This window comes from Embiotoca jacksoni, unplaced genomic scaffold, assembly GCF_022577435.1.
Source record: "Embiotoca jacksoni isolate LCO1_2020_lvr unplaced genomic scaffold, fEmbJac1.0.p SCAF_4, whole genome shotgun sequence".
NCBI lineage: Eukaryota > Metazoa > Chordata > Actinopteri > Embiotocidae > Embiotoca > Embiotoca jacksoni.
Genome location: NW_027185392.1, coordinates 21,982,157 through 21,994,776, shown reverse-complemented (window position 1 = coordinate 21,994,776; position 12,620 = coordinate 21,982,157). Strand labels below are relative to the sequence as shown.

At 38.0% G+C, this 12,620-nt stretch overlaps 1 protein-coding gene across 1 annotated transcript; it reads left to right on the top strand.

The window, feature by feature from the left end:
- Positions 1-780: 780 nt before the first annotated feature.
- On the top strand, positions 781-12,270 carry LOC138209570 (neuroblast differentiation-associated protein AHNAK). The gene is made up of 5 exons (XM_069168245.1): positions 781-871; positions 3,193-3,246; positions 3,336-3,453; positions 4,016-4,185; positions 4,496-12,270. The coding sequence occupies exons 2-5, from the start codon at positions 3,244-3,246 to the stop codon at positions 11,528-11,530; spliced, it is 7,326 nt and encodes a 2,441-aa protein (XP_069024346.1). The 5' UTR covers positions 781-871; positions 3,193-3,243; the 3' UTR covers positions 11,531-12,270.
- Positions 12,271-12,620: the final 350 nt, after the last annotated feature.

Here is a 12,620-nt window from a genome sequence, read left to right as displayed (position 1 = left end):
TTAATTCACAGTGCGCCTTATAATCCGGTGCGCTTTATAGTCCGAAAAATACGCTAAACTAAAAAAAAATATATTATTTTTTTTTATAATTGTTCCATGGCCGTAAAAACTGTTGTCCCTCCTATTATATTTCTATTATAAGAACACTTTGTTCTTATATCATGCCAGAGGCCATCTGGAGCCACAGTTGTACCTTTCCAGATATGATTATATAATTACAATGAGAATGAAACTGAACTCTCTTTTCTTTCTACCAGATTCACACAGACGACCGGCTTTGTTCCCAACAAGTGACTGTAATCAGGGTGACTCATTTGGTAAACGCCCGCCATTTACCAAATGAGTCACCCTTGGCTCAGGTCAGTATTTTTCTCATGTCAACACACCTACCATGTTGTCAGGGACAGTGTTACATTTATGTTTTTTGCATGTTTTAACTACTGAAAGTCAAGGTTTAGACTTTCATGGCTTTAACTTGTGTGTCGTTGTGCTATTTCCATGTGCACTTAGGAAAATATGTGTTAATGTATGAGCAACGCACAGAGATAGAAGTTCTGCGGTTGTCTGCATTGATTGTTGTGTTTGTGTACAATATGTGCTACATGCGTGTGGTTTTCAAGGTGTGTTAGCATGAGGGTGTGTGATGTGAATGTGCATGATTGTGTCTGTTTACGGTTAATGGACGAAGGGCGTTTGAGGTGGAACCTGTTTATCTGCTTCAAGTTGAGCATTTGTCCAACTGACTGTTGCTCCTCTTCTCATTCACAACACGCAGAGCAAACAGCATGGACTGATTGCTCTGTAGTGAAACTTTACAACACAACTTCAACAACACAGAATCCAGATGATAAGCTGCCTGATGGAACCAGAGGTCAGTTCTGAAGTTCTTATTGTTTTTCTTCTGCTTGTTGATGACTTCTTAAGGTGCAGGATTTGGGTTGGTTGCATTTTAGTTTCAGTTGCCACCATGCAGGTAGTTTCTGTCAAACCAGTACCTTAGCACGTTGAGATATGCATGCCTTTTTGCACATGTTTTAATAAGCTCTTAGCATGTTATTTTTAACCAGCATGTATTACATTTCAATAGATGCACCTATTTGTGGAAAAAAATAAGAGCGAGTTTACAGTTTTTCTTTTGAATGGTGTTCCTTTTCTTTCCCATATGCAAAGTCCAGTTTCATCTTGATTAGAGCTAAAAGATTCCTGGCGTCTGTTGTTTATTCTCACACTGTCCCACACTTGGATCATTGCGCAAACTAATTATTATTAGAAACTACAAAACCTCTGCTCCTGTCAAGTTTCTAATGTGCTGATGGTCCCTGATTTTGTATTGCGAATAAAACCAAAAGATATCTGTGGAGCAGTTTTTGGTTAATGACTAGGTTGTATATCAGGCGCTTCCTTTGCTCAAATGTCATTTGGAACTGCGTGATTATATGAATTAAATGCAAAAAATCTGATGTTTTAGTGTTGATAACACGTTCATTCAGAAACATGATGCAAAAAACACAAACTTGACATACCTAAACATTAAAACTACACTTTCTTATTCAATGGAGGTTTTTTGCCATATTATATTTAGGGTTTTGATCAACTGAAGATTATTATTATATCAATGTTCTCACTTTTTGTGTAATTGTTAGAATAAATAAAAAACAAATAATATAAATCTGTGACGTTATTTGCTTTATGATTTGACTGAATCAAATCATAAAATATGTCATTTTGAGATGGTTAATAAATATCATATGCTATTGAGATAATCCAGAGATAAATAATGTAGTCTCAATTTGGTCTTTATTTCCTGATTACACTATATTTGTTGCGCCTGTTTAATGGCACATTAATGCTGTGTTTATAGTGCAATGCATAAATGCACATTCGTCTTTTAAATAGTACACATGTAGATTGAAATTAAATTTGAAAGTCCCAAAGGACTTTTTATTTGAATTTTCATATTTTTTTTTTATATGTAGAGTTTAAAATCTGTGGTGTTGTAGAATAAAGCACCGTTTCGTTCATCTAGCTCACCCTTGGGCATCTCAGAACTTGATAGAACATTATGTCTTTGCCAGGATTTCTATATTAGAAAGCAGTGGGTGTGGTCACTTTGACTTTGCTTTCAAATGGGAAACACCAAAACACAGAACACTTGTTTGCAGCATTCTTGATAAACCTGTTCATGGTTTTCCTTCATGACGACCCAACAGCTCCAAGGCCATAAATTGAATACCTGAGATGTGCCTGCTCTAAACATGGGTGCCACTCGTCTAAGTGTGTACAGTATAGTAATAAATAAACTGATGCCCTTTCTTTGTAGTCTCAACATTTTGTGCTGCTTTCAGCACACATCCTTCCTTAATTGAATTAAGTCTTAAAAAAGGGAGATAAGAGGAAAATATACCTTAAAAAGTTTTTTCTTGAAACACAAAATGTTAATTTATTTGTACATATTTTTTCATTGTCTCTTTACTGTTTCTGCTGCTAAACATTGCTTTATTTTCTAAAGTTACGCTTGCATTTTTTTGTTTACAGCAACACTAACTGTAACAAAATAATACAAGTGTTTGCCCAAACACATTTCTTTTATAGGTTTGCTCACAACCAAAGATTTTTCTTTTGCATTTCTTGTTCTCGCCTTTCAAAGGCCTACTGGGAGACATAGTTTGCAGGTGTTGATTAATGTATAATGACTGAAAAATTATTTATCTTTTTTCTCTTGTCAAAAATGTTGTGATAGTTTGCAGTTCCCTCATAATTTTCAAATGTGTTGGGATTTGTTAGAAACACTTGAACTCCCTCTACATTGTCAACCAACATAAATGAATTGTTAATTTGGGAGAACCGCGATACTACAGATGGTTGGGTTTTCTATTGACCAAGATTTTTAGTTAATATGAGAGAGGTGTTTCTTACTCCATGTCTTAGAAATCTTTTATATTGCGTTCATTTCAAATGATCATATTTCCAATCATGATTAGGAGAGTTACTTTTTTGGAAAACTACCTCCTGTCTTCATTTCCTTTGCTGAATTTAACTAATTATAGAACTATAACTGTGACTATGACATATGACTATATTTGACTCTTATTGATATTAATCTGGCAGAACATTTGTCATCTGCCATTTGTTTTATGTGTCGCAAATGTACAACTGCTATTTATCATGTTCTCGTATTATTTTTCCCCATAGGCTTAGCCAACATGGATCTTTCAATACCACAGTGACAGAAATACAAGAATCATGGTATGAAACATCAGGGGTTTTTTTTGTATTCTGTCATGTGGAGAAATGCTTCTGTTTTAAACAACTTCATGAAATGTTTCTGCTTGCAGCCATCACACCGCAGGGGAAGGAGCCTCTCTGATGCTCTGACTCTGGAGCAATCAGAGGAGGGAGGGCTGGTCATTTCCAGTATCAACAATGTCACATCCAATCAGGGACTGAAAGAAGGTATGAGCCTTGACTTAATAATGAAGCCGTTTTTCCATATATGCTTTTGGCCTGTTTTGAAAGCAAGGCATAGCTTAAATATTTTTCTCCACAACAAGAAGCTTTTAACTGAAGGAAATCATTCTACACTTAACTTAGAACCAAGGCTACAGCGATTAGCTTTTTTTGTATTAAGACTTAAGGTAATTTGGTGTGTAGTTAGTGTTTTTGAAAGACAATATGATCTACATGGTAGATGTAAACTGGAATTTCATTTTTTTGGATCACTCAGTCTAATTGTATATTTAACAGATTATGGTCAAAACATAGCATAGCAGTTATCAAGTATGAAAAACGTGTCTGGAAGGTTTGCCTTGCTGTTTGATCAGTGTTTCTTGTTGTATTTCACAACACCCAGTCCCAAGTGCTTTGGCATTGTAAGCTAAAAGTTTTTGAAAGCTTTAGGGTTTTGACTTTAAGGCTACCCTTTAAGGATATACTTTATTATTTGTACACATTAGAGTAGGAGAATGTTCTAGAACAAGCCATTGTTTTATACAAATAACCAATTTTTCTTTTTCAGGGGATGAAGTTTTGGGGGCAACAATCAATTTTGATCAACTGTCAAAAGACGAGGTGCTAAAAGTACTGAAGCTGATGGAGCCGTTTGATGACAAGATCCAAGTCCTCACTCGGAACAACCTAAGCAAGAGCCTCGATAACCTGGACCAGTGTGCCAGGCATCCTGAGGCGGTAGGTGTAATACAGACATTATCAAATAAAACAGAATTGATTTATAAATTAATATGTTTTTACACTTTTATGTGGCCCACAGTCACTCACATTTATTGAAATGGTAATTCTGTTTTAATGCAGGTTTCAGAAAAAAAAGTTATCTTTCTTTTTATTTTTATAATGTTAAACTAAAAGTTGTTTTTAATTTGCAGTCTACATTACTTCATTGTCATGATAACTAAATTGATCCCCACCTCCACTGCTAGAGAACATAAAGTTTGACGAAGTTGTTTCCTTCCAGTCACTGAGTTTTGGCTTATATTTCTAGATGCTGAAAGATTCCTACAGCAAACTCTACAATGCCAAAATCAGGAAGTTTATGAGGAGTGACTTGCCTGGTGCTGAGGAGGGTAATATCACCCGGGAAGTTACTGCCGAGCCAACTGTACCAGACCCATCCAAGGTCGCCCTAAAACACCACATGGGGTTGCCTCGCCTTGGAGTTGACTTTGGACTTCTGAAATCCAAGACTTTGAGCACAGATACTAATAAGGATTCACATTCTGATGCTGGAGCATTAACAGATGGCAGTAATATGAACCTTCCACCATTAAGTCTCAGATTAAATGCGACTACTCTAAGTAAAGCTCAGGCACCAACACATGAACTTGATGCTAGAAGTCCACAATTTAAAACCCCAAACTTCCATCTTTCTGGGACTTTACTAGAGGGTCCAAATGTCAACACTACAGGTAGTATCCAACGGCCAAATGCTGAACGTCCATCAGTTGACTTGGCAATGCCAAATTATGAAAGCCCTCAAATTGGACTGGAAAACAATAGAACCTCTAAAGAAATAGGTGTGGACTTTGAAGGTTCGGATCCTACTATTCCTGAAATGGGGATAAACCATGAGGGGGGAAATATGACCGGTCCATCCTTTAATATAGGTGTTCCCAAAGTAAACATTGAAGGGACAAACCAAGAATTCAAGATGCCAAAATTCAAACTGCCAGACTTGGGCCTTTCTGGCCCAGATTGTGAGGTCAAGATGCCAAATGTAGGAACTCCAGACATTCCTTCAGGTAAACTTGGTCTCAAGTATTCCAAGAGACAAAAGAACTCAGGTCTAAATGTGGATGATCCTTCCATTTATGGAGAATCACCTAAGTTTAGGCTGTCTGGGACATCACCTGACTTAGTCAAAGAAATGGCAGGTATTAATCTATCACAACTTGATGTAAATGGAGTGAACACTGACATGACTTCAGGTAAAGTGAAAGTTCCACTTAGGAAACCAAAGGTTGATCTTAGATTTCCAGATTTAGATTTGGATGCTCCCTCTGGTTCACTCACTTTGCCCAAATTTGGCTCCTCTGGCAAAAGTGAAGCTGATGTTAAAACACCTGACCTACTATTACCAAAGAAAAAAGATGTGGATGTCAACGCAGGTGTAAAAACACCTAACCTAACTGTGAAATCCTCACAGGTAAGAGGTATAGATGCTCGTGATGTAAATGTACAAAACATGGATCTCCAAGCACCAAATTTAGACCTCCACTCTCCAAATGTAAACGCTGGTTCACACAAAGGGAAATTCACAATGCCCAAGCTGAAGATACCTACCTCAGATCTTTCAAGTCCAAACGGTGAACACATGGATTTAGATGCATCACTAAACAGACCGGGATTTCCATCAGATCTTGATGTTGACAGGGATGCACCTTCACTTGATTTTAAAAGTCCAAGGTCAACGCTAAATATGCCTGATGCTGATATTGGAAATCCATCAGGAAAATTTAAGATGCCAACTTTTGCTGTGCCAGATTTGGGACTATCAGGTCCAAAGCTGAGTGGACTCAAAAGCCCCAACATGGACATCAATACCCCCAAAAATGATTTTGACGGGCCATCAGGCCAACTAAAAATGCCTGAATTTCATTCCCCAGACTGGGATGTTAAGGCTCCCTCAGGCAAATTGAAATTGCCAAAATTTAATCTTTCAGGTACATTGCCAAAAGGACAAAATTTGGACCTAAATGCAGATCTAAAGTCACCAAATTTGAGACTAAAAACTCCAAAGATAAAGGGTGGAATGGATGCCACTGACTTAGACTTACCAAACATGGCTCCAAAGTTAGATGTCAACACTCCAGATATTAACATTGGTTCACCCAAAACAAAATTAAATATGCCGAAACTCAGAATGCCCAAATTTAGTCTTCCGAGCCTAACGGGACCTGAGATTGATGGAAACTGGGATGGTCCAGATGTTGATGTGAATGTGCCCAATGCCAATCTTAACGGTCCCAAAGCTGATCTAGAAATGCCAGACATTGATGTTCCTGGGCTATCTGGAAAATTCAAGAAGCCGAACTTGAACCTGCCTGATTGGGGTATATCTGGTCCAAAGTTAAATGGTCCTAACTTAGACTTCATGTCACCTGACCTTAATATCACTGGTCCCGATCTCAGTGGTGGAATAAATGCACCAGACATTAACATGCCGATGGTTGATCTCAAAAGCCCCAAATTGGACACCAATATCCCAAATATTGATTTTGACATGCCATCAGGCAAACTAAAAATGCCTGAGCTTCATTCCCCAGACTGGGATGTTAAGGCTCCCTCAGGCAAATTGAAATTGCCAAAATTCAATCTTTCAGGTACATTGCCAAAAGGACAAAATTTGGACCTAAATGCAGATCTAAAGTCACCAAATTTGAGACTAAAAGCTCCAAAGACAAAGGGTGGAATGGATGCCCCTGACTTAGACTTACCAAACATGGATCTTAAAGCTGCAAAGTTAAATGTCAGCACTCCAGATATTGACATTGGTTCACCCAAAACAAAATTTAAGATGCCCAAACTCAAAATGCCCAAATTTAGTTTTCCAAGCCTAACAGGATCTGAGATTGATGGAAACTTGGATGGTCCAGATGTTGATGTGAATGTGCCCAATGCCAATCTTAAAGGTCCCAAAGCTGATCTAGAAATGCCAGACATTGATGTCCCTGGGCTATCTGGAAAATTCAAGAAGCCAAACTTAAACCTGCCTGATTGGGGTATATCTGGTCCAAAGTTAAATGGTCCCAACTTGGACCTCAAGTCACCTGACCTTAATATCACTGGTCCCGATCTCAGTGGTGGGATAAATGCACCAGACATAAATATGCCCAACTTTGACCTTAAAACCCCCAAACTGGACTTCAAAGCACCAAAGCTAAACTTGGACATGCCATCGGGTAAACTGGACATACCATCATTGGCAAAACCAAACATGGACCTTAAAACTCCCAACTTGAATACTCCTGATGTTAACATTGGTTCACCCAAAGCAAAATTTAAATTCCCCAAACTCAAAATGCCCAAATTCAGTTTTCCAAGCCTAACAGGATCTGAGATTGATGGAAACTTAGATGGTCCAGATGTTGATGTGAATGTGCCCAATGCCAATCTTAAAGGTCCCAAAGCTGATCTAGAAATGCCAGACATTGATGTTCCTGGGCTATCTGGAAAATTCAAGAAGCCGAACTTGAACCTGCCTGATTGGGGTATAGCTGGTCCAAAGTTAAATGGTCCCAACTTAGACTTCAAGTCACCTGACCTTAATATTACTGGTCCCGATCTCAGTGGTGGGATAAATGCACCAGACATAAATATGCCCAACTTTGACCTTAAAACCCCCAAACTGGACTTCAAAGCACCAAAGCTAAACTTGGACATGCCATCGGGTAAACTGGACATACCATCATTGGCAAAACCAAACATGGACCTTAAAACTCCCAACTTGAATACTCCTGATGTTAACATTGGTTCACCCAAAGCAAAATTTAAATTCCCCAAACTCAAAATGCCCAAATTCAGTTTTCCAAGCCTAACAGGATCTGAGATTGATGGAAACTTGGATGGTCCAGATGTTGATGTGAATGTGCCCAATGCCAATCTTAAAGGTCCCAAAGCTGATCTAGAAATGCCAGACATTGATGTTCCTGGGCTATCTGGAAAATTCAAGAAGCCGAACTTGAACCTGCCTGATTGGGGTATATCTGGTCCAAAGTTAAATGGTCCCGACTTAGACTTCAAGTCACCTGACCTTAATATCACTGGTCCCGATCTCAGTGGTGGAATAAATACACCAGACATTAACATGCCCAAGGTTGATCTCAAAAGCCCCAAATTGGACACCAATACCCCAAATATTGATTTTGACATGCCATCAGGCAAACTAAAAATGCCTGAGCTTCATTCCCCAGACTGGGATGTTAAGGCTCCCTCAGGCAAATTGAAATTGCCAAAATTTAATCTTTCAGGTACATTGCCAAAAGGACAAAATTTGGACCTAAATGCAGATCTAAAGTCACCAAATTTGAGACTAAAAGCTCCAAAGATAAAGGGTGGAATAGATGCCACTGACTTAGACTTACCAAACATGGATCTTAAGGCTCCAAAGTTAGATGTCAACACTCCAGATATTGACATTGGTTCACCCAAAACAAAATTTAAGATGCCCAAACTCAAAATGCCCAAATTTAGTCTTCCAAGCCTAAAAGGACCTGAGATTGATGGAAACTGGGATGGTCCAGATGTTGATGTGAATGTGCCCAATGCCAATCTTAAAGGTCCTAAAACTGATCTAGAAATGCCAGACATTGATGTCCCTGGGCTATCTGGAAAATTCAAGAAGCCAAACTTAAACCTGCCTGATTGGGGTATATCTGGTCCAAAGTTAAATGGTCCCAACTTGGACCTCAAGTCACCTGACCTTAATATCACTGGTCCCGATCTCAGTGGTGGAATACATGCACCAGACATAAATATGCCCAACTTTGACCTTAAAAACCCCAAACTGGACTTCAAAGCACCAAAGCTAAACTTGGACATGCCATCGGGTAAACTGGACATACCACCAATGGTAAAACCAGACATGGACCTTAAAGCTCCCAACTTGAATACTCCTGATGTCAACATTGGTTCACCCAAAGCAAAGTTTAAATTCCCCAAACTCAAAATGCCCAAATTCAGTTTTCCAAACCTAAGAGGACCTGAGATTGGTGGAGACTTAGATGGTCCAGATGTTGATGTGAATGTCCCCAATGTCAGTCTTAAAGGTCCTAAAACTGATCTAGAAATGCCAGATGTTGATGTTCCTGGGCTATCTGGAAAATTCAAGAAGCCAAACTTGAACTTGCCGGATTGGGGTATATCTGGTCCAAAGTTAAATGGTCCTAACTTGGACCTCAAATCACCTGACCTAGATATCTCTTGTCCCAATCTCAGTGGTGGAATAACTGCACCAGATTTAAACATGCCCAAAGTTAATCTCAAAAGCCCAAAATTGGACCTCAATACCCCAAAGCTGAACTTGCCATCAGGCAAATTGAAAATGCCAACATTGCCAAAACCAAAGGCAGAGCTTCATGCTCCAGACTGGGATGTTGATGCCCCCTCAGGCAAATTGAAATGGCCTAAATTAAATTTTTCAGGTGCATTACCAAAAGCGCCAAGTATGGACTTAAATGCAGACCTGAAGTCTCCAGATTTGAGTCTGAAAGCACCAAAGTTAAAGGGGCAATTTGATGCCCCCGATGTAAACTTACCAAACATGGACTTTAAAACTCCAAAGTTAGATGCCAATGCTCCAGATTTCAGCATTGACTCACCCAAAGCAAAATGGAAAATGTCCACATTAAATATGCCCAAAGTTAACCTACCTAAGTTAAAAGGACACGAGATTGATGGCAATCTAGATGGCCCAGACAGTAACATGAGTGCACCGAGCTTCCAATTCAAAGGCTCTAAAGCTGGCTTTGAAATGCCAGATGTTGATTTTGGCAGGCCATCAGGAAAATTTAATGTGCCACATTTGAAAATGCCCGATGTAGGATTTTCTGGTCCAAAGTTAGATGGCCCTAACATGGATCTAAATTTACCTGATCTTAATTCCAAATTACCAAAAGCACCACATTTTAAATTAAATTCAGACCTAAAAACTCCAGATTTGAATCTCAAACGTCCAAAGATAAAAGGTGTGCTAGATGCCCCCCAACTGGGATTAGCAGATGTGGACCTTAAAGCTCCCAAATTAGATATGGCTACTCCAGATGTCAACATTGGTTTCCCTGATGCAAAGATCAAAAAGCCAAAAGTCAAACTGCCAAAAGGCCCCAAGTTTGACATAAATGATGAACGACAAGGGCCAGACTTGAATTTCCCAAATGTAAATGTCAATGGTCCAAAAGGTAAATTTAGATTGCCAAGTTTAAATACATCAAACCTCAGTCTCTCTGGACCTAAGGCAAAAACACCAGACATGGATCTTTCTGGTCCTAAACTGAAAGGCCCCGGTTTAATTATGCCAGATTTTGATCTACCTGATGCCAGTTTCAAGAGTCCCAAGTTAGACCTCAGTGCAAAACGTCCTGGTTATGGAATAAATGGTAATATGGGACAACCTGACTTGAACTTTACTGGCCCTCAGCTGAAAGGAGGTATAAGAGTTCCTAAGGATGACATGAAAGTTCCCATGGGAAACATCCATAGTCCCCAGACTGATCTTAGTTTGACAGACAGAAAATTCAAACTCCCGTCTTTTAAACTGCCTCAGTTTGGAGGCCCAGATCTTAATAGGGCGGGGTCTGATATTGACTTTGGTGCTTCTCTGAGACCAACAAATCTTGATATTTGTCCTCCAAATGCAAAATTTTATATGAAACCAGCAGAGTTGAAAGGAAATATCACAAGCCCAGATCTTAACAAAGATAATCCCTCATTACATTTTCAAAGACCTTCATATAAGAATCACAGATCCAATATGAAGGGTGCGAACACAAAAATGCCAGACCTGGACATAGATGGAGATGTCAGACAATGGCACACTGATAGAAATTCACCCAGAACCAAAATAAGATCCAGCTACCCTGTGGTGGATGGTATTTTAGGCCAACATACTGATTTCAATCGTTCAGATCTCAACATTGATGATTTTACTGGAAAATATCATGTGCTTAGAGCCAGGGGTTCCAAACTGGACCTCCAGACATCACAGAACTATGGACAGGTAATATCCCCATCAGGAGTTAATTTTGACATGAGGTACCCCAGAAACACCAGAAGGATCCCAGCCAGTGACATTGAACGCAATGCTCACTTGCAGCATTTTTCACAAGATTCAAGAATAAGAGTACCTGGGGGTGGTGATGGCTACTACGTCACTGTTTTTCCTACTCAAGCAGAAACTCAAAAAATGCCAAATCGTAAATATAACACACTTGGAGGGGACTTCCATCCAGGGAATTTAGACCTTGAAGTTCCTGGTGGAAATGACCTAAAAGGGTCAACATTCTTTTCCAACCTTGTGTAGCTTTCAAAGCTCTCAAGTTTTCATTCAGGTGTGCATTCTGGGTTTATTTATTGTGATTTCAACTATTTGTTTGTTGTATCACTTATGATTTTTAGTAAATGTGTTGCTTTCTGCCTTATTTAAAAAAAAAAAAAAAAATTGTTCATAATAGCTCTCGTGTAGCTTTGTAAAAATGTAAAACTACATTACAATGTAGCATTCTTGTACTGGTTTTAGAAAGTAAAAATATATGTTCTATCATTTTATAATAAGGAGTACTTATATTGAACAATACTTGTTTGAAAAGGATGTATTCTTTGTATGTACTTTTGGTTCTTTTGTAAACCTTTTGTTGTTATGGCACCCAGAAGCTTCATATTTTGTCTTTACTACTGATGTTGAAAGTCAAGAGGACATTACCATATTAAAGATGTTTTTTTTTTTTACTCTGAATATTATATGATTCAGTTGATGATATCTAACAAAGTTGTTTATATATATATATATTTGTACGTTATGTTGTATATCTATTATTTTGAATATGCATTGTATTTTATGTACATTGGGCATATACTGTATCTAAATTATTAGCGTATTGTTACTATTTTTGCAGCATTTGAGTTTTTGCTTCTTACACAAAATGAATTCATAATGAACTTATTTAAGATTACTATACAGTATATAGGCTACTAAACTATATAGGGTCAATACCATGACACATTTAAAATGATTTACCATTTGTCATGTTGTCAATAAAATGTTCAAATCAAAAATTTATTTTGTTTGTTTCCTGATAGTATGACACTAGAGATAATGTAGGATCTGTTTCATCAAGGTTACATTTATTCACTAATTGTTTTCTCATTATTATAAAGTAACAATTATTTAAAATAAAAATAGAAAATAAATTATAATTTTCTCATCGTACAAGTGTTTATGTGTAAGGTAAAAATTTTACAAAACAGACCCCTGGCAACATTTAGATTCAGCATTAAAATGTAGGCAATGGTTATCAGTTCTTTCGAGTTTGAAAGAGTAGGATACCTTTTTACCTTTACATTTTTATAATATTAAATGTAATGTAAAAATGTTTTATTGACGTTATAACAAT

Excerpts from the sequence above, each read along its gene's own strand:
- LOC138209570 (XM_069168245.1), top strand. Across the intron at positions 3,454-4,015 it reads CAATCAGGGACTGAAAGAAG|GGGATGAAGTTTTGGGGGCA; the intron begins GTATGAGCCTTG and ends TTTCTTTTTCAG. Across the intron at positions 4,186-4,495 it reads GTGCCAGGCATCCTGAGGCG|ATGCTGAAAGATTCCTACAG; the intron begins GTAGGTGTAATA and ends TTATATTTCTAG.